This window comes from Cydia strobilella, chromosome 5, assembly GCF_947568885.1.
Source record: "Cydia strobilella chromosome 5, ilCydStro3.1, whole genome shotgun sequence".
In the NCBI taxonomy this organism is placed as follows: Eukaryota; Metazoa; Arthropoda; class Insecta; order Lepidoptera; family Tortricidae; genus Cydia; species Cydia strobilella.
In genome coordinates, this window is record NC_086045.1 from 16,853,034 (window position 1) to 16,874,899 (window position 21,866).

Here is a 21,866-nt window from a genome sequence, read left to right on the forward strand (position 1 = left end):
ACCTTTAATTTTCAAGCAAAGCCCTAACGGCCGACGACGATAACAAAACAATTATTCCCCGTAGTATCCACAAATAAACGAGAGTTTCATTTTATCAACAATCGCAATTTTTATTCAAGCGTCAAAAACGGTTACTCAAACGAACCTCAAGTTGACATATTCGCGGGCGAAAATAGCGCGAAGTAAATTTGACAAATGTCAAGATTGTCAGTCTATGTCCATGTCAAGATGTCATTGACCTCCGGCGGCTCGGTTGATTCCAATCTTTCTTAGCCCTTTAAAACTAAGAATGATATACTAAAGGTGTACGTTACGTACTTATGGGACATGTGTGTATGATGTTCTAGCAGTGACCTTTGTGCTAAATTTCCTTAACTGCATATAAAACCAGTGGATGAATCATACGTGCAATTAGCTGTGTTACTTAGGGAACAACAGAAACTCCTCTCAAATCGACCTCAGATCTAAACGCACTCAAATGATTGATCTGTTGTTCAAACAATACGCGATACAAGCCCCTTTCTCGAACAGGCTACCATCCGTGTGCAAACGTAGTACGTGATACCTTTTGTACCTTGGACAAACGTCAAAACTTTAAAATTTAAAGTGACTATTTAAAGTTTAAATAATCACTTTATCAACAAAATTGTTCTTCCAAATTTAATTGCATATTCTGCTATAGACACTCAAAACAAAATGTTAACAGAACAATTTCTTTTCACAACATTACTGTAATATTGAATATTAAACTATATTTTCATGACTATGTTTTTGTTTCATTTGTACCTTCGAATATCACCTTTCATTCTTTACATCATGCTGAATTAAAGAAATATACTGGAACACCAGACTGGTGTCAAATAAAATTGTCATTCCGTATATAAACATCCGTCAGCCCTTTATTCTTTAAATAGCATTCTATTTATGGTTAAGGTATGTATACCTTCTGATAATAATTGTAGGTATTATTTGTTAATTACTATTAGATAAGAATACACAATGCTTTACAAAATTTCCTGCAAGCATTAAGTGTAGGCAACGACTCTAGAAATTTGAAACTGTATATAAATGGATAATTTGTCCAATAATGCATTTTTTACTCAATACTTTAAAACAAAGTGTAAGAATATGGGTCAACATTCTATTTCAACATAACCCAAGTCGAATTCAGGCTTTACTCAACTTCACAAGTGAAAATTTATTAAGACACTGTATCGACAAGCCTGCTAACCAACTGATAGCTTTGTTATTTTTTGTATTTAGCTACTCAGTGCAGCATATTGCATTGTCACATTAGAATATGGTCTTACCCCTTTATATAAATATTGTGAGAATTTAGAATGCAGTAACAATTTTTAAATGCTTCTTATTATTCTCAACAATCACAGCAAGTACGACTTAGCTGTCCAAAGAAAAGTACATAGGGAGTTCAAGAGTGTTATTCCCTGGGTCACCTTACTTACTTTCTTAAGGTACAATTCCCCTTAGCAACTTTATATTACATTCTAGTTATTATACTCTGACCAATATATACCAACTAGGGGCCCATAAGGAAAATTATAAAGGTTAAATATCCTTGCTACATGTAAATATTTTAGAACCAGCTGAATAAGCTAGGCGCTATTTTTATCTATTACACACTGAGGTAAATCTGTATACCTTTGACTACTTGTAGGTAGGTGTTTCATTTAATGTACTTTTCCATTGACTTTATGTGTACAATCAAAAATATTTATTTCTTTACTTAATACTGTAGGTACTATGTACCATAGACCATGTATGGTCAGCAAAATACGTATGTTTAACACTTGAGTGTTTCTTGAAACTCCTGATGCTCAACTCTATAATTTAACTGAATTTATAGTAAATAAATTAACTGAATTTATAGTTTTGCAGGTATATCAAGGTAAGTTATGTACTATATAGTTTATCCGCCTACAGTCAAGCTGAAATCAAAGGACTACTTTGAACTCAAGAATCAGGAAAGAAGATGAGATACTCAAGCGTGTTGTGACACATAGAATAGAATAATCTTGACTTACTTACTGTCAGCATGTAATTTCAACAAGTACTAAAATGTTTTGTCTACTTCGGTAATAAAGTAGTTAGCTCAACTAGTTAGTTAGTAGGTAACCATCCTTATGTACGGACACATTTGTGCCGTCAACGGCTTACAACAATACTAAAGCGCAATAAAAAACAAATCTAGGCCCACTTCTCAGGTAGCATTTTCATTTAAATGTTACTGTCCAATTACTACAATCATGTAGGTATCTTAATGACTTGACATTACTATCTCATATATCATTGAAATTAAATTTATCTAGTGTGCTTCTCTGATACTTTGATTTATCTCTGTCCACTGTAATAAGTCAAGTTTGACTCTCCTTAGAAAGTTAGGTACACCTGGGACAAGAGAAATAAAATCAATTGATTTATTTGACACTAACAATCAGTACATGTAGGTATGCATAGCATAGCATGATGTGAATATCTACTTTCTAATTTATCAAGAAGTATTTTGACTATCATATTATTTTCAACAGAATTTAATAGGGTACATCTGTAGGTATGTAAAATTTCAATCCGTTTTGAGTCATACCTCATTAGTTAATTTGTGAATCTTATGTCGCTCTAGACAATTTCTTCACTATCAGTGTCTGTCGGGGTTCATAACATAGCTTTTTTGTCAGTCACTCAGTAATAAGTGCCATAGCAAGTGAACTTTAAGGCAATTTAGAAACTGATCATTTAGTACTTAAGTTTCATTACTTATTAATTTAGATCAAGCAATTGACTTAACAACAAAAATTCATTTAACTTTTGAATGTCACTACTTGTAATAGCCTCCCCGAAGCTACTCGTGAACTATCTAACCCATGAAGCAATGATAACAACACCAAACAGCCTCGGCCGCAGACTGAAAGATGCAGCGATTAATGCCTCATCCCTAAACTAATATTTCAAACAAATTATATTGAAACAAGCATTCAAATATTAGACTTTACAAATTTACTAGGTATTGACTTTTAGCACTTCCAGCCAAATGAGATTAAATTACATAGTCTATGAGTATCAATAATGAATTAACTCAATGCTACACTATACTACAAGTATCTACACTTGTTTATTAGTATTAACAGACTTGAAACTCAAGCAACTTTGCGACGCACAACTGTAAAGTAGTTAGAAAATCTGTCCGTCCTCTCTCATAAAGTTTAAAACCACAAATGGTACTGGAAAGGTCCAAGGATCCAATCAATCCTAAATCTCAGCACACTTCACCATTTTGTCGCGACGCTCTCATAATGAACACTATAGACAAGCAAATATACAAGACTACCATAATAGTCCAGAACGCCGCGACAATAGGAATAAATGGTATTGTATGTGAGTGTTGAGGAGTGGTTAGTCCTACCTCACAGTCCAGTTGTAGTCTTGATAATCTGCTTCGCTCATCTGCCTTATGCACCATCTGTGGTTAAAAGGGTTTATATGAAATGACGCATCACTAAGTGTCTACCACTAAGTATGAGAGTTTAAACCTCTATCTTTTATGTCTATATGTTTCTAAGGATGATGGCATCTTCCATCAATCATAAATAAGTGTCAAATGATATCTATTAGCTACTATAACATGTATGAGTACCATCTCACTAGACCGGATGAAGGCTACCAAGTGCCATAGCTGCACATTTACAATCATAAGGGGGGCGCCTGGCGGCCGAAGCCGCCACCCTTTCGTGCTGATAAAGGAATACATAGCGACCGTAGTCACCTCTGCACTCCTGCACAAGATAAAGGAGAACCTAGCAGCCAAAACCACAGAACTCCTAGAGCCGGCCACACTGACGAAGGAGACGCCAGCAGCCGAAGCCACCTCTCTCCTACATAATCTATAAATTACCTAGTCCGCCTTACCTAAGATGGGCTCCAAAGAACTTCCACGACCTTCATCGTGAACTCATAGGTACAAACTTACTGGATCCACGGATTACCGCGTGGCAACCAGCAAGATGGCTATTAAGTTATAAATCAAGATAATTGTACAATAGTATAAGACAATAGATACAAAGCAGTAAACACTTAGCTTTCAGGTAAACCAGCCCATGTGGTCACCGACTCTGCGCGTCGCCTTTCTTGGCTTCTTGATAATAACACTTGATAGCACACATTATATCAGATCACATTATTAGATCTATCTTCTTCTTCTTCTAATGAGAGAATGGCCGGTTATTACCCAAATATGAAAACTTTTGTCTCATCGAAATGTTAAACCATAGACAATATCTTATTTAAACTTCGCGACACTGTCGAACCGATCCGACTTGACTCGATCGGATCGACTGTCGCGACACCGTGTCTCGGCCAAGAGGAAAGAGAAAATAGGGCATTTATTCATGGTCAGGTTATGGTATCATAGCAAGGAGGCGATGGCGAAATACCGAAATTTATAAGAGTGAAAGAGAAAAAGTATTATGCTGCCATACATGAAACTGTCAATACATGAATATTTTTCTTACCCCTAGTCACTCAGTTTCATGTCTATAACTACTTGTATATACTATGTCTACGCGGCCACAGCTCGTAAGCTCGTCGAGCTAATCGATTTTAAACACAAACGGCACGGTATAAGGTTTGTAACCGAATGACAGCCGAACGCGAATGTAAACAGCAAGCCGTGCCCAAAAAACCGAGCGAGCCAGGCGAGCTCGAGATGTGCCGCGAGACGAGCCACGTTTTTTTTTTTAATTGACTACACAGTTTGGTCGACATAATGAGCAGCGACTGCTTTTTTTATGAGAAGATTGGTGACGTGGCCGAAAGGAAACAAGCCACGAGTGGCCACGAGCCCACTAATTACACTCACGTTTCGTGGCTCGGCTCGTGGCACACACTCGAATGTAAACAGGTTTTTGATTTTATCATTTCTTGAGCTTTTCTGAACGTACCCATGACATTGTCAATTTCTATATCAGACAAATGACAGCTGACAAATTTGACAATTCCAAATGATTTATGTTCTAACCTGTAAATTGTAAAATGTTATATTGATTTTCTTTGCAAAATACGATTAATTCATAGTAACTTTTCTTGACATTCAGGAATTTAAGAGAATATAAACTACTACAATGAAAACTACTACAGCAATAATATATTTTATTGGATTGCTACATTTGTCCGTAAGTTCTAATTTTTGTTATCTATTTCTATTTTTTATCTTACAGCCATTAACACAGAATATTGTACTTTCTTTAATACAACAACTTTCAAACAGTAGCTTTTTGAATCTTGTGTACGAAATAAAATTCGATAATTATTAGTTGTTCTTCAGTGAAGAAATTTATTTATTAACAAACAATATGTACACGGCATTACAGACAAGCCAATACACCGAGAAATCAAACATTACAAAAATAACAGTATACAAAACACATAAAATGTAACAGGACAAAATATAGGTGACATCAAACACGTATACAAGTACTGGACACCCTGTCATCCATCTGCTCACAAAACCTTAAACATTCACGGCACACATATACATTGTGAGGAACGGATTAATTCCAATAAGGTTTATTTCCCCCTCTGGGTTAGAAAGTCAGATGGCAATCAGTTTCGTGAAAACGAATGCCTGTGCTATTTCTTGGGTTAAGGCCTGATTTCTTACAACACTGATGTTGATTGTGCGAACCTTCTGTCGTCACCACCATTATCTTATCACTCCTCACTCCTGGGGCCCATTTCTCGAATGATATTAGTTTAATATTACTAGTGTGTCATGATTCTTACACTAGTCCAGAACTGTAAAAAAAAACCTATGCACTGGCTAACTCCAACAAAGTCATACTTAGATGGGTACCAGGGCACTCCGACATTAACGGAAACGAAGAAGCGGACGAACTTGCTAGAAAGGGCGCAGACACACCCCTGGTCCTCCCAGAACCGTTCTGTGGAACCACAAAACGGAATGCATATTCTCTGCTCAGCCACTGAGAAAAAATTGATTGGTGGAAGTTCGTCAAAGGACAAAAACACTCGAAAGCTCTAATCAAAGGGTTCAACAGCAAAGTTGCTAAGGAGCTTCTAGGGCTCAAACGACACAAAACCTGCACGGTGACTAGAATACTGACTGGACACTGCAAGTTGAACAAACACATGTTTCAAATAGGAAAGATACAAGATCCGACATGCAGGTTCTGCCAGGAGTCAGAGGAGACTGCAATGAACAAAAAGAAGTACCTACTTAGGGCAGCACGTACTGCAACCCTACAACCCTACTGTATGAGGTACAGAACAATACGGCCCAAAGAATCTGGAATTTTCTGGATTCAACGGGCATTAGTAATGAGCTTTAAAGGGCCGTCACAATAGATCACCGTTTGGTCGACGTGACACTCAAAGGCCCACAACGCCCCAATAATAACAATAATACTAGTGTGTTGCCATGGTAACCTATACGATTTGACAGTTCGTGGACTAATATTATTAGTCTTATAATCGTTCGAGAAATGACCCCCTGTAGTGGCTCAACATACTTATTATTTTGTCATTACAGGTTTGCATTGATTTTGATGGCTGGCTGAATATAAAAATACAGCACACATTGAATTGCAAGGGTGAGCAATATTGTTCTCGAGGAAATATTGCTTTGAAGAGTATTCGGTCTGGGACTTCTGTTATTGACCAAGTACACTTTAACAAACAACATATTGAAGATCTCCAGGTATAAAACAATTTAGATTTTTTAAATTAAATTCCAGAAAATAATGCAGTGATCTAAAGATGCTGAATAGAGAAAAAGAAGCTCAATATTATTATTTTAGCAATCATTTTCATTTTGACCCCTGACCTACCCTCTCCTGGGAATTTAAAAATTGTTTTTATCTTGTATTTCAGAAATTGGCTGAAGTAGATGGATTCTACTCAATAAAATCATTGGTAACATCTGCTGATAACAAAGAGACAGAATTTCTTTCATCAGTAAAAGCCCAAGCATTTCTAGACAATGGCCTGTCTGATGTGATCAATGCATGGATCCTCCCAAGTGGAGCAGTGATTGCTGTTAACTTCCAAGTTGCCAATGGGACCCAGCCTATAGTGCAAGGCAGCCAAAATGAGTACAAATTGAAGTCTAATTTCTACCTTCGACACATAGATCAAGCACCAGTGTATGTATTCTACTTTTCATTTTTTAAATCCTGGTTTCCAAATTCCAACACATCCAAATTGAAGGGTGGGGCTTTCATATCTAGCCCCTCAAGTGAAACTTAATGCCTAAAAAATGTACCAAAATTTTATCCTGAATAGCTGAATGGGAGATGTGACAAAAATAAAAGAAATTGACTCAATGCTTTGCACTCCTATTCAACGTTGTATATCTAAACCGCGAGCCAGGCGCAAATTTCATCAGTCATCGCCTCCCGGGCGAAAACTCGTATAGCGATTAACGGCTATGTATGATGAACCCTCGTGAACGTCAGCTGCCGCCACAGATTAATAAATAGTTACTACGTAACAGATACATCATTCCCATACGAAAGCGAAAATACCTACGCTATAATAGCCTACAAAATCTTAATAATAATACCTGCTTCTCAGGACGAGAAAAAATGCACCATAAGTACGCGCACAAAGAGTCGAGACTGTGTTGCCCGCCGTGCTAGTCACGTGCCAACGCGTCATCGTAAGAATGCGCTAGGGTTGTACCTATGATGATTATTGTAATAAAACTCATGTCAACTACATTTTTTATTAGTTAATCAAATATTTAAAAACAACACTTATAGTACCTGACTCAAAATACTCCTTAATTTACGATTTACCTACTTATGTTCAAAGAAATAAATGGTGATAAAATTCATAAAGATAGATTTAAAATTAGTATTTTCACCTTTCTTCGTCTCTCGGCAATGAAAAAAACGACAAATTTTCCTTTGTTTTTTGACTACGGCACAGGCATATAGCGCGTGGCCTTGAGCGAGTGACGGAGGTCTGCTGCCGCTCCGTTGGTGGGTTGAGGAATGGCAGCAAAAAAGTGTATAAAAAAAGTTAGTCATCAAATTTTCTATGGGATGATATTGATAACCCTTCGCGCCCATTATTAAATATTGTCGCTTTTTTCATCTGACAAGATTTGCTTGACCAACTATAGTTATTTATTTATCCAGTCTTTCTTCCTAGGTACCTACCCATACTCTCAAATAACTATAACAACTACTTACTGTCTTTTCGAAAAAAGACTTAAATAGTTACACATATTTTTATTTCATGTTCACGACAGACCAGACACGGCATCCTACATACAGAAGCTCGAACGTGAAAGAGAAGCCAGAGAAAAGGGCGAGCTGAAAGACAACAGATCATTTTTAGCTAAATATGTAAGTATGTTCATGTAGCTTTAAACCCTAGATGATTAGCTATAGGCGATATTCGCAATTTTGCTAGGGGTCTGTGTAATTTGGAGATTTAAAATAGATAACCAATTATTATACTTACCTATTACTTTCCAGTGGATGTACATTGTGCCTATCGCCATCTTCGTCATGATCTCGGGAGCCAGCAATCCAGAAGCAGGAGCACCGGCGGCGCGTTAAAAACAGTGTTGTAGTATATATCAATCTGGTCAACTCTTGTTCAATTTAACTACTTGACACTTTAGACAGTGACTGGGGCCCATTTCTCGAATGGTATTAGATTAATAAGGGGTGTACCGAAAAAAAACTTCAAATGAAAAAAACTGATGCAATTGATAAGGATTTTTGGAATTTAGAATTACTAGAATATGAAGCTACTTTTAATTTAAATAATTATCAGTTTTTTTACTATTAAGTCTCTGCAGGAGTGATAAGAAGCTTTTCCCTAGCGCATTCAGTGGCAGCTTTGTCCGGAGCTGTTTTTCATATTTGCCTGCATCATCCCAACACCTGCTGGAGTTGATAAAGTTTTTTGGCTGTTTTATCCTTCTCTTTTAATACACTCTTGATTTGAGCCCATGAATAGTCGAGACAACGGCACTGCAGGACGTATGGTGGTCTTACTTTGCTCATCGTCTATTACAAAATGCGACTTTTTGTACGAACGAAATTGTATGACTTTTTGACTTGACCCAGAAATTAATAACGCAAATTTTCGGTTACTTTAGCTATCCTAACTTTTGTACGAATCTATTTACTATGTTTCTTTATAGTTCGTTTCACTTAAGCCGCATATGTACCCCAATTTTTCACGATAAATATGACGCCATGCGGGGGCGGGCGGGCGCAAATTATATTACCTAACAATCTATCTGATGGTCCTAGGGTCACTTCTTCCTAGAGGCCCGCCGCTTCGAGACCTCTGTTCAAGAGACACCGTACAAAATTATTTATTTATATTATGAAATGCACGAAACTTCGAGGTAATTTTAAGTGTATCGAAAGCAAGCATGGAGGATGTTGAAAATTTTCTTGCCATTTGGAAGATTAAATTTCAGTGATCTCTTCTATTCACCGGTGTATTTATATTGGAATATATAATTTAATAATAGGACTTTTAACTGCGGTTAGAAAGCTGTTATTGGAAATAAAATTACAGCCGTTTGAAATTGACAGTTTTTTTTTTTGGTACACCCCTTATTATTAATAGCCATTGTAACCCATACGATCTGATAGCTAATAATATTAGTACACGAACGTTCCGAATATAAAGACCACCAAGTTCAGTTTTACCACCCAATCTAACTGGTTTGGTACTAAAACTAGCCTGCATAGAAGTTGTTTAAAAACTAAACCCAATTTACCTATCTTAGTTGCTCTCTGATGACTGAAATTTCAATGGTTTATATACAACAGACAGATCCAGGGCAGATTGGGTAGTAAAGTAAAAATAAACATGAAGAAATCACTGGCATTGCCATGGTTTGTGTCCAGAAAAATATCTAGGTAAACTTAAAATTTTTAAGGTGTCCAAATTCTGCCGTGATAACAACATATGCAGTAATCGCAGTAGAAATGTCATGCAATTATTTATCTTGTTCTCTTTGAAAAAGCTCTTTATTTAAACGATGTTTTTCATGCAATTACTTCACATGCGATAAGCGGGTCAGAATTGTAGGAAAAGCATTCAGACACCTTAAAAAAAATCCAACTACATATTTAATAATTAGAAAAAATAAAGCCATTATTAGAATAACTGTTTTAATTTTAGTTACAATCTTATTGACAGTGGAAAGTGGTAGTGGTACTACATAAGTATTTAATACAGGAAAAATAATATACACTGTCAATATGTGTAGTGTAGTATAAAAAATAATTATTCTTATCACAACATGAGACCTTAGGCTCCAATCTTCTCAATTTCTTCAGCATCTTCAATGTCAAGTAACTGAATCTTTTTGCCAAAATGTTTTTCAATAGCCAAGCAAATTTGCATAGCCAGAGCAGAGTCAATTAAATTGATTGCTATTCCAGCCTTTCCAAATCTTCCTGTGCGTCCAATTCTGTGCAGATATGTTTCACAGTCTGCTCTCTTCTCCACATCCATGGGCATATCAAAGTTAACTACCAAAGTAACCTGCTCCACATCAATGCCTCTGGACAGCACATTAGTTGTGATAAGAACTTTCTCCAGACCAGCTCGGAAGCGGTCAAGGACTGCTATTCTTTGCTCCACAGTCAGCTCCCCAGACAACACTGCAACAGAGTGCCCATCTTTAGACATTTTCTCAGACAACCAACCAGCAGTCTTTCTTGTGTGACAAAATATAATTGCTTGCCCAATAGTAATAACACCATAAATGTTACAAATAGCCCTATATTTCTCCTCTGCGGTTTTGCATTTTACATAATACTGCTTTATGTTGTCTAGAGATTCTTCCTCTCTCAATAATCTGATAATGATTGGATTGGGCACTATGATCTCTGCAAATTCCATAACAGCAGCATCATATGTAGCAGAGAAAAACATCATTTGACAAGTGGAAGGTAAACACTTGTGGATTCTAATGCATTGGTCTTGGTGCCCCTGCCGGTCAATCATCACATCAGCTTCGTCCAATACAAACACTTTAATCTTGCTCAGATCAAACATGTTAAACTTGACACTCCAATCCAACATTTTACCAGGAGTCCCAATAATTATGTGGTCTGTGATCTTGGTGCCCCTTGGCACTTCTTCTCCTCTGACAGCATATTTCAATTTAATTTCAGGACAGAACTTAGCCATTTTGGCTGCTACTTCACCTGTCTGGATAGCCAGCTCATATGTTGGGCTGAGACACAAGACTTGAGGATAGTTATGGTTTGTGTCCACTCTACTCAACATTGCCAACACAAATGCTGCAGTCTTTCCTGTTCCTGACTGAGATTGAGCAATCATGTTCTGAGGAGGATCAGCTAAGAGAGTAGGTAGAGCAGTTTCTTGAATTTTAGAAGGTGCATTGAAACCCATAGAATAAACACCTTTAAGCAAATTTGGTTTCAAATGCAGAGCCTCAAAAGTCTTAACGGAGTATAAAGGTGAATTAGGATCTTTTCTTTGCACCTCAATGTCTAACTTTGATTCAACTAGACCCTGCCGGATAATTTTCATCAGCAACGAAGTTTCTGCTGGATTTGCTGCATCATCTGATTCTTCAGATTCTGTTGTTTGATTATATGGCTCTTGCTTCAATCCTAAACCTGCAACTTTGTTGGAAATCTCCAACTCCTCGGCTTTTTGACCCCACTGATTCGCCATGTTGTACCTGAAAACGTTGTTGAAAGAATGTTACAATAATGTAGTACTATGTTACAATAATGTGGTACTAATAAATTAAATTTCATAATATTACTCAATGTCTTTTCAAACTGGAAATTGAAGTATTTTTTCAATAGCACGGTGTATAGAATAAACCCTTGGACAAGGACTTACCAGGAAAATTGTTTTGAGATAACAAATAAATACAGGTTCAGACCAAAAGCCGCTTAACCTTACGCCTCAACTTTTAATCTTTTAGATTACCAAGCGAGTCGAACTCAGTCCGATATTATTATAAATTTTTAGCTTTACGACTATGCGAAATCAATTTCAACAAAGCACACGAGAAATAAAATAACAAATAACTATATTCACGTTTACGAATCTTGATTTGCCGAGATTCACGATTTTCACGAAAAAAAGTTCTATAATTCCGCTTGGCGGTACACAGATAATGTAGGAATGACTCAGATAATAGGCTAACAGGCGGGCGTACCGGACTGCGTCCTTGGTCCGGTCTGCTTATCTCTTTCTCGCTTTCACTTACAGCTGCGTCCTTAGCGCACGTACGACGAACTACCTACTCGACTCGATCGAACGAGCCTCTGTCTATTATACTACTCTTTGAGCCTCGGACCCTATATATTATACTACTCTTTGCTCGGACCCAAGACCATAGTCCGGTACATGGAGACTATATAAAGGAGCCAAATCTCTATGTACGAAAAGTGTCCATCAAAAAACAGTAATTAGGCGGCGCCACCATACACCGAAATACTACCAAAAACAACCTACGTAATTTGGTCGGGATATTTGTTGCCTTATATGGTTCATGTTATACTCATGTCCCAGAGCCTAACTAGCGCCACCGGAGAGATTAGGAACTATTATTTAAAGCTGAAAGCGGTCACTTTTGCAACAATTCTGCCATAAGAGATTGGCATCCTTTCTATACCATCCATAATCCGGTACGCCCATCTGTTATCACTGCTTTTTGTGTCACTTTGACAGTTGCTCTTGCTTCCCCCGTTCCCCCTTCCCCGGGCCATTGGGAATATTGTCAAATGGGATTTATTTTGTTGTTTTTTGATTTAAATAATACCATTTCAAAGTGAGCTAGAATAACAAGATTCTGAGAAGAACTAACTATTCCTACATTTTTTTTATCTGACGTGAAGTTGTTTTTATTGTATTTGTTTCGGACACAGATGTAAACTTTAACAAACCACGATAAACTTGATACTTTCGTGGTTCCGTGTATTTACAATAATCACATCTTGAGGGAAATAACGTCAGAAAGCTTTTTTAATCATGGAAGAAGTAGATTCTATTATATTACATTTTCTCCGTCAGCTGAATGTGTAAGTAAAATCTCACAACCTATTGATTTGTTAATACAAATACTTAAAAAGCAGTGTTAGCCACTGTTGTTGCATTACAATCAGTGGCGGATTTGTAGTCTTTGCCGCTCTAGGCCCCAGGCCCTGTAGTAACTACTAGCCGCCCCTTTCTTCAGCACGCATCATATAGACTGCCGCCTTGCTGCCGCCCCTAATGCCTTGCCGCCCTAGGCCAGGGCCTACTGGGCCTTAGGGCAAATCCGCCACTGATTGCAATGTGTCATTAAACTTTTCAGAAACATTGATGAAGGTGTCAAGAACATTTGTGAGCTCCCAGTGGAGGTCATCATCGAGTCTGCATCAAAATGCCTCAGTGCTATCAGTACATCTATAAAAGTACCAACTAAATTACCAACAGGAATATCCCACAGAATTGAAGTAGCTGCACACATAGCTTTGATCTGCAAGGTAACTATTTTCTATATTATTCTGCATTTTATTTGTTTGTTGAAGAAGAAGAAGATATCTTATTGACAATAGCAAATCACTGCAAATGGATAGTAATGTTTCAGTGCAGATAATGCCTTGGCCATGTTGCATTAGGGTTGAGAATTCTTTTGTTCTATTTATCATAAATTCTACTTCCATATAGTCCCCCTCCCCATTATCCACACACTCTCCACAGTAGGTGCAAATTGGTTTTGTTACTTTACAGATTTTTTGAAATATTTACAGGACTTGGGATATAAGAATGATGTAGGATACCAGACCTTTCTATACTACAATGAAGCTGAGTTGCGACAAGTTTTTATGTTTCTCATAGAGCGGTTGCCAACAGAAAACAAAGCGGCCAAATCTGCTCCTGGAAGTTGTAAGTCCTCTCTTATGCAAGCCATAAGTAATAGGATCCAGGAGGAGCTTGCTGCTGTGTGGATCCCTCCATGTTGCAATCCTTCCAACACACAGCCTGTTGGAGATTGTGTTCAAGGTCCCTTAGGTAAGATTTTGCTTTATGTTGGAAGCAAGTTGGAAGTAAATGTAGTTGTACCAGTCTAGTAGTTAGCCATACAATTATGACATTATTCTCTTCAAAATAAGAATTATGGCTGATCCATCCAATCAATTTACATTTTTTTTTTTTCAGTTATACATAAATTACCAAAAACTGACCTTAATGAACAAGAAATAATATTGAAATTAAAGGAAATGAAAGAATTTAACCAGAAAAAGACTATTGAGCAGAAAAGTACTGAAATTAAGTATGACTTGGAGATAGCTTGTGAAGAAAAGCTTAATACACCTGTTAGTTATGATACCAATAAATCATTGAAGGAGTTAAAGGAGACTGCAGTCATTCTGAGGCAAAAGTTAGATGAACTTAAAAGTGATAGCAACATTATGGAAGCTGAGTTTTTACAGGTATTAGTTCTTATTTATAGACAAGGCATACATCAAGGTGAAGAAGATAGATCTTGTTAATTTAACAAATTACTAGTGAATACTTACAAGTTCACGTCACAAGTAATGGTGGTCCAGTTTCAAGTTGCTTGATCAAGTTAATAATCTCACATTTTATCTATATGAATAATTTCAGGTCCAAAAATCAAAAGAGAGAATTGAAGCAGATTTGAGAAATGTACAAAATATCCTAAACAGCATTGGTATAAGCAACGATGATAATGAAGATGCAACTAATGTACTAGAAAAAGTACAAAAAAGCATGAATGTGTTACACAGGAAGAGTGAGGAGCTAACTTCAAAAAACTTATCCCTAAAAGTAGAGATTGACAAAATCAAAAACAGTGTTGATGATTCTGAGGTAAATACACTCATTAAATAAATTACCCATCATATATTTTTGTTTTCATTCTTATATTGAGTTATTATTTTACAGTCTGAAAGGAATAGAGCCAGAAAGACCCTGATTGCATTAAAGGAATCTGCAAAAGCTATGAAAGATGAATATGACAAAAAGGAACAAAACAAAAACCAATTGAAGCATAATTATGAAAAATTGAAGGGAGGTAATAGAAGGTAAATATGAGACAAAACAGTATTTAATATCAAAACTTCCGTGAGACACAGACATATTAAATATTTTGGGATTTGATAATGTATTTAGTTTTTCATTTTCTTAGGTCAATTTATACTAAAAGAATCCTTGAAATAATCAGCAATGTAGACAAACAAAACATGGAAATAAAAAAAATACTGGATGATACAAGAGAATTACAAAAAGAGATTAACACACTGGAAGGGCAACTTGACAGATGTTTTGCAATTGCTGATGAAACACTTTTTAAGGTATGTTTATAGAATGCAAAGTTATTTGAGAATCAGGATGGTGGAGAGAAAAGAATTGCTATAGATAATAACAGAAGCAAGTTTAATATAAGTTTTCAAAGTCTCATTAGCCACACATTATACACTTTAGCAGGTATATGATTTGTTGGTATACACCCTCTATCCTGATTCTGACAATATTGAATTGTTTTCATATAGGATACATATTTTAATAATTTCCAAAACAAATTTTCAGGATGCAAAAAAAGATGACCAAGCCAAGAAAGCTTACAAGTTACTGGCCCTGTTACATTCAGAATGTAATACCATTGTTTCACTTGTTAATGACACTGGTACTTTTGCTAGGGATATTGTAGACATTGAAGACAATATCAAGACTGAAAAAACAAAACGGACTGAAGATACACTAGAGAAAATCCAACTTGATATTAAAAGGATGCAAAAAGAATATTGTTAATAGTATGGACTTTATTCTTTAAAAAGTGTATATTTTAGAAGTAAAATGTGTAATTTTTAAGATACTACAATATTAACAATTAAATTATACTTATTATCTTCGTTTTGGTAATATCTCAGGTGGAATATAATTTTCATCAGATTTCTCCAAGTTTTTCTTTTTAGTTACACTTTTATCCTCCAACTTCTCTTTTTCCTCAATTTGTAGGTCAATATTTTCTTCATTTTCAAAGAACCACAGTTTCTGTTCTTCCTCAGCCATTTGTGTCTGACTTTTTTGGATGAATTCAAGCCGTTTTGCTCTATCAAGGCGCTTTATTTGTTCTTGAAGTTTCTTTTCCCGTATTTCTACCCAAGACTTGAATAGCTGAAACAATACAAATAGCTTAATTAGTGGATGTCCTTTAAAAATATATCCCTACAATCCCATGTAGTAGAGCTGCCATACCCATACCTGTTCCTGGGAAGCTATATCCTTATTTTGATTCTTATTGATAGCATTTTCAATAGCAATCTTCAAGGAGTCTTCTAAAGATGTTTCAACTGTTCCAACTGAGCTTAGAACAGAAAGACACTGTTCTAATGTTGTTTTTGCTACTGCCTCAACATTTTTAGATTCCTTTTTAAGTATTTCAAGAACTTCAACATATGTCTTGAATGAAGATTTACTAAGGTTTTTACTCAGAGCAAGTAATTTCTCATATTTTTTATATACCAACAGGCCAATGATTTGAAGATTGTTATTGAGATTGTCACCGGTTTTCTCAGAAATCCACGCCAGTGTTTTTCCAGAGGCTGTTAAGGTATCTTTGATGTCAAAGTGATCATCAAAATATGGATTTCTTAAATATTTGATTCTTATCTTCACTTCTTCTACTTTATTTGGTTTTTCTTGTGGAGGACTAGGCTCCGGTGGTGTATATGCAGAGATATACTTGTAGCAAGCATATTGGCAGAGAGTACAAGTAATTTCATTGCTAAAGTCTTCCTCAAGCATCACTAAAGATGCAACATTAGCTGCTTGCTCATAGTTTTGCGCTGTTATTAACTTATTTAACAATATGTTTGCAGTATATGCATCAAGAAATACACCAAAGTTAAGAGGATCCTGCAATATTTTTACCAAATCTTCAATATTGCCAAACTCGATGTAATTCCTGATGGTGGCATGATGAGTAGACTCTAAAGTGTTCCCAGTTTCTGCAGACAATCTCAACTTGTGGAGAAGTTCTTTAAGTTCGTCAAGGTAAACTGATTCCTTTACAGAATTTGCAAATACATCCACGTCTATGGCGCTAATAACGCCTTTGGTGGAATAGTTCTGGTCCACGGTGTTAAAAAAGTCATGTAGATTGACTTTGCTGAGCACCGACGATGAAACCTGAGCGCTCCAAGCACCATTACACTGATAGTCATTAGTTAAAAAAGTTTGCCTTTGAATAAAAAGAAAGTAGTTTTGTTTCAATGGAATTCTTCTTAGATTTCTTATCATCATTCCAGACAATTTTCCTTATAATACAAGCTTTAACCTAACCTCATTTACAACAGTTGCTCGATGCTCGAATGTCGAATATGACATTGTCAATTTCTGTCATCTGTCATTTCCATTCATGACGGTTACCTTAAACGGCTTGTCAGGCAAGAAAATATCTTGAACAGCCATAGACCTAGCATTACATAGATGCGGCCTACCGCGTGCGCCCGTAAGGGATAGACATAGATGACGTCATAAACGTGGGGACACCATATTGGTAAAAATTACCCCAATATTTGATATCACGTTGGGGCGATTACCCTGGAGGCAAAGTTTGACGGTATTAAAATTGTTGAATAAAATGTCAATGGGCCGTTCTTTTTAGGCGTATGAACAATGAAATACCTCCTATAATTCGCGCAGGTGGTACAAAACTAAACATGTTTAGTAAATAAAATGTATTATGAGTTTTAATTTTATGAAATCACAATCACATTATTCACACCAATTAATATACACCACATTTAATCTTCACAACATTTGTTTATTTTATTTTTTGGAATTAGAAATACGAAAAAACTTAGAGGTCAAAATTACCCATAAAATTATGATATTTTCATCTGGTATCCCTAACATGATTGCTATGCAGCTAAATTAAGAAGAAGATTAAAAACGGCTGACCTCGTCTGAGTAGCTGACATATTACCACAAACAACCTACGTAATTTGGGCGGATAATTTTACAAATAATGTTTTGTTAATTTGCGTAAATAATTGTGATATTTTTATTGAAATCGTTTGATTCTACATTGCTTTGAGTGTAACGTAATTTAACGATGTTATTCTCATATATTGCGTTAAGAGGAAGGTGTAAAATACCGTACTTACGTGTGAAAGGTTATGTTCTCATATTTTTGCTCACAGCGGCTATTACAGCTGATTACAGAACAATTCACCATTATTTTATCAATTCAAAACGCTAACCATCATTATGTTTTATAAGAGAAAGCACAATTTCATAGAAAACAACAATAATTAAACAAGCAACAAACAAGCATGACATGTCATGTACTTATTTGTTTGCCACAATTTCGGTTGTGGCAGCGGTGGAAAAGTGAAACTATGACAAAGACAAAAAGTAATATATTGCTCTCTGTCACTACTCCTGAAAGATACATAAGACTATCCCGTTCGGTCATTTCGCCCCACCCCTCATGACCGATCCATGTTATACTAGATTCATGTGAACAGCTCACTCAACCTTTGTGGTAGGTAGTTGGTTAAGCTAGTCCAGACGGGGACAATTTTCACCCAATCTGATTAAATTGTCTAGCTCGCTCCAACTACGCGGCGCGAAGCCCCGAACGCGAGTGTGGAGTCGATTTCGCTGATTAGCGAACTAGACTTCACACTCGCGTTCACGCATGAGTGTGGAGGGCCCTTCTGATCAATGAGGGCTATCGTTTTTTTGCTCACCAGTTGGCGCCTCTGTTGATGGTGGTCCAAAAGACTATGGATGGTATAGAAAGGATCGCAATCTCTTATGGCAGAATTGTTGTAAAAGTGACCGCGTTAAGCTTTAAATAATAGTTCCTAATCTCTCCGGTGGCGCTAGTTAGACTCTGGGACATGAATATAACATGAACCATATAAGGCAACAAATAACCCGACCAAATTACGTAGGTTGTTTTTGGTAGTATTTCGGTGTATGGTGGCGCCGCCTAATTACTGTTTTTTGATGGACACTTTTCATACATAGAGATTTGGCTCCTTTATACAGTCTCCATGCAAAAGACTAAAGAACAGCTGTCAGTCATTGGAGTGACAAGTGACATTTCGAACTATGGAAAAGACCACCATCTACACTAGCGCCCCTAGCGGCGAATTCATACGCGTTAGCCTTCATTCAGGTGGTGTGGACGCGAAGAAAACTAGGAGGATATAACCAAACGGAGTAGCCATTAACACACGTTACGTATACATTTGACGTTCCCCTGCCCCGCAAAAATCGGCAGACTTTTTTGTACAGAAAACAGACGTGGCGTCTCCGTTTGGTTCATGAATCTAGTACTGGATCGGTCATGAGGGGTGGGGGAAAATGTCCGAACGGGATAGTCTTATGTATTTTTCAGAAGGAGTAGCAGATAAAGCGTTTGTCCTTGTCACAGTCTCACATTTTTTTTATTCCCCACCGTAATTTTAGTATGGTTTATGGTGGGCTACAAATCTACTCGACCAATCATATTGTCGCATTGCGTATGTTATGTCCCTCACGGGCGCACGCGTATAGCTGATGTATGTAATACTAGGTCTATGGTTTGGTTATATCCTCCTAGGAAGAAAATGAAATTGGCTCGATTTCACTTGATTCAATTTTAAAGACGCTCCAGACTACGCAGCGCGAAGCCGCGAACGCGAGTGTGTGGATCATATTGCATCAGACAGAGCTATGTACAGATTTAAATTAGTGATTAGTTAGTGTGTCAAAGGCGCATAGCCCGTACTATGCTGGCACCGCCAACCAAACTTACGTTACGAAGATTCAAGATCACCCTGACGTCCCTGACTTTGGTTTGGGGTGCAATTTTATTATAGTTTTGCATCTCATGCTGAGTTTCGCTGATGATTGTGTTTAGGGCTATTAAAGATTTAGTAGTCATGAAATACAATGCAGCAAATTTTATTGTCAGATTACTATTTCTGGATGCAATTATAATATCTTTAATACTCAGAATTAGAAACAGACAACATTTTGGCCTTTACTTGTTAAAATATTCATGAGTACAGCTGAAAAATATAATTGTATAAATAAGACATTGGTAAAGTTTTTGTTGAAAAGTGTATTTTAGAGTAACACCAAAAACTCCTTTTCTTTCATACTTTCGACAAGTAAGATGAAAACAATCGAGTACCTACACTTTTATTTCAATTCATAACAATTAATCTACAATAAATTAAAGTAGTACTCTATGATTATTTATTGATCATTTTCAAAATCAGCAGGATTCTTGCGGCTGAGCCTATGGTGTTCACGTTCCACTCCCTCATAAACCAAGTATCCAATGATGAAAGCTGCAACAAAAAAAAATGTTTTTAAATTGGTGATATTAAACTATTACCTAAGGCCTTCACCGCTGGAGGGCTTCGTCACTTTTTCTTTAATATATGACATCTATTAGTTTTTAATTTATATATAGTAGTGTGACTACTTAAAAAAAATAAATAAAAAAAAATAATTTGATTTGTTCCCAAACTTGTTCCTATTACCTAAGGGTTAGCACTGGATGGAAAATGGGCATTGCAATCCATCATCACAGTTAATTTTATTGAAACTGTGCCATAGCAAGTAACTTCACTCTGGACTTCTCTCACCTACAAGGCAGGCACTCATATAGCAAGTAGGAGTTGGGACATAAAAGTTGCAAGTAAGTATGGTGCTGGCTTCACCACCAGCCTATTAATTAATATACAGACTGTGCGAGAAGTCGCATACGATACGAGTTTCGTTTCATTGCATACAAGTTCTGACACCGTTTAATTGAGCGTTCTGAGCTGAAAATAATTTCTAGGGGATTAAATGGGTGTATAATCTGACTTACCGTTAAGTTTTATGAGTAAAGACGATCACTAAAGCTGGTAAGGTATTAGAGATGGTAAAGTTCATGATAAGAAGAATGATACTTACGAGGTGCAACCCTGAATACGCTTTCACGGAGCCTACGGAAGATATTGGGGAGGCCGTTGGAGATTGCGCCAGCATAAGCTCGTTGCTCATGGGCAGACAACTTGTAGGTTATTAAACCCCTGATTTTTGCAAGCTCTCCAAAATGCTTTCCCATTTTTGCTGTAAATTATGTAATTGCTACAGCGTAAAACTACACAGTACACACACTTTGCAACCATAGACTAACCTATAAATCCAATCCGGAAATGTCAAAATATCTTTTTAATGGCCTCTACAAACCTTACCGATAATCGCATGCGATTTGCAATACATTAGTAGAGTCAGACCAAGCTAACTCTGCATCGATTATGATAGCACAGTCATGTGCAAGTCCGTGTGCGGTCCGCCGTACGTTCGTTAAGGACGCAGCTATAAGTGAAATAAAGGACCCTCCACACTCGTGCGCGAACCGAACCGCGACCTTGGTGCGGTCAATTTATCTCTTAAGCCCACTACAGACTACGCGGCGGGAAGCCGCGAACGCGAGTGTGGAGTCGATTTCGCTGATTAGCGAACTAGACTCCAGTTGCTCCACTCGCGTTCGCGGCTTCGCGCCGTGATTCGCGCATGAGTGTGGAGGGCCCTTGACGCTAATTTTTTTTTCTGATCAAATTGTCAATTGTCAATTTCATCATAACGCGCATGGAGGAGACTATATAAAGGAGCCAAATCTCTATGTATGAAAAGTGTCGATCAAAAAACAGTAATTAGGCGGCGCCACCATACACCGAAATACTACCAAAAACAACCTACGGGTTATTTGTTGGTTCATGTTATACTTATGTCCCAGAGCCTAACTAGCGCCACCGGAGAGATTAGGAACTATTATTTAAAGCTGAAAGCGGTCACTT

The 21,866-nt window shown here is 36.9% G+C and overlaps 6 protein-coding genes across 6 annotated transcripts in view; 2 read left to right on the plus strand and 4 right to left on the minus strand.

The window, feature by feature from the left end:
- Nucleotides 1–21,866, minus strand: part of LOC134741530 (uncharacterized oxidoreductase YrbE-like) — a 445,968-nt gene that overhangs the window by 41,548 nt on the left and 382,554 nt on the right. The window lies entirely within an intron of this gene.
- LOC134741546 (ER membrane protein complex subunit 10) lies at nucleotides 5,033–10,513 on the plus strand. The gene is made up of 5 exons (XM_063674369.1): nucleotides 5,033–5,183; nucleotides 6,560–6,727; nucleotides 6,901–7,172; nucleotides 8,285–8,381; nucleotides 8,514–10,513. Exons 1-5 carry the CDS (start codon nucleotides 5,133–5,135, stop codon nucleotides 8,595–8,597), a joined length of 672 nt encoding a protein of 223 aa, XP_063530439.1. The 5' UTR covers nucleotides 5,033–5,132; the 3' UTR covers nucleotides 8,598–10,513.
- LOC134741518 (DEAD-box helicase Dbp80) lies at nucleotides 10,162–12,146 on the minus strand. The gene is made up of 2 exons (XM_063674321.1): nucleotides 11,893–12,146; nucleotides 10,162–11,725 (listed from the first exon to the last, which is right to left on the minus strand). Exon 2 carries the CDS (start codon nucleotides 11,716–11,718, stop codon nucleotides 10,318–10,320), a length of 1,401 nt encoding a protein of 466 aa, XP_063530391.1. The 5' UTR covers nucleotides 11,719–11,725; nucleotides 11,893–12,146; the 3' UTR covers nucleotides 10,162–10,317.
- On the plus strand, nucleotides 12,779–15,964 carry LOC134741513 (coiled-coil domain-containing protein 22). The gene is made up of 8 exons (XM_063674317.1): nucleotides 12,779–13,079; nucleotides 13,355–13,526; nucleotides 13,794–14,055; nucleotides 14,203–14,477; nucleotides 14,653–14,877; nucleotides 14,953–15,092; nucleotides 15,197–15,362; nucleotides 15,598–15,964. The coding sequence occupies exons 1-8, from the start codon at nucleotides 13,030–13,032 to the stop codon at nucleotides 15,817–15,819; spliced, it is 1,512 nt and encodes a 503-aa protein (XP_063530387.1). The 5' UTR covers nucleotides 12,779–13,029; the 3' UTR covers nucleotides 15,820–15,964.
- On the minus strand, nucleotides 15,155–17,387 carry LOC134741521 (uncharacterized). Its single transcript, XM_063674328.1, has 2 exons — nucleotides 16,273–17,387; nucleotides 15,155–16,185 (listed from the first exon to the last, which is right to left on the minus strand). Exons 1-2 carry the CDS (start codon nucleotides 17,311–17,313, stop codon nucleotides 15,913–15,915), a joined length of 1,314 nt encoding a protein of 437 aa, XP_063530398.1. The 5' UTR covers nucleotides 17,314–17,387; the 3' UTR covers nucleotides 15,155–15,912.
- Nucleotides 20,255–21,212, minus strand: LOC134741865 (cytochrome b-c1 complex subunit 8-like). Its single transcript, XM_063674759.1, has 2 exons — nucleotides 20,977–21,212; nucleotides 20,255–20,363 (listed from the first exon to the last, which is right to left on the minus strand). Exons 1-2 carry the CDS (start codon nucleotides 21,128–21,130, stop codon nucleotides 20,269–20,271), a joined length of 249 nt encoding a protein of 82 aa, XP_063530829.1. The 5' UTR covers nucleotides 21,131–21,212; the 3' UTR covers nucleotides 20,255–20,268.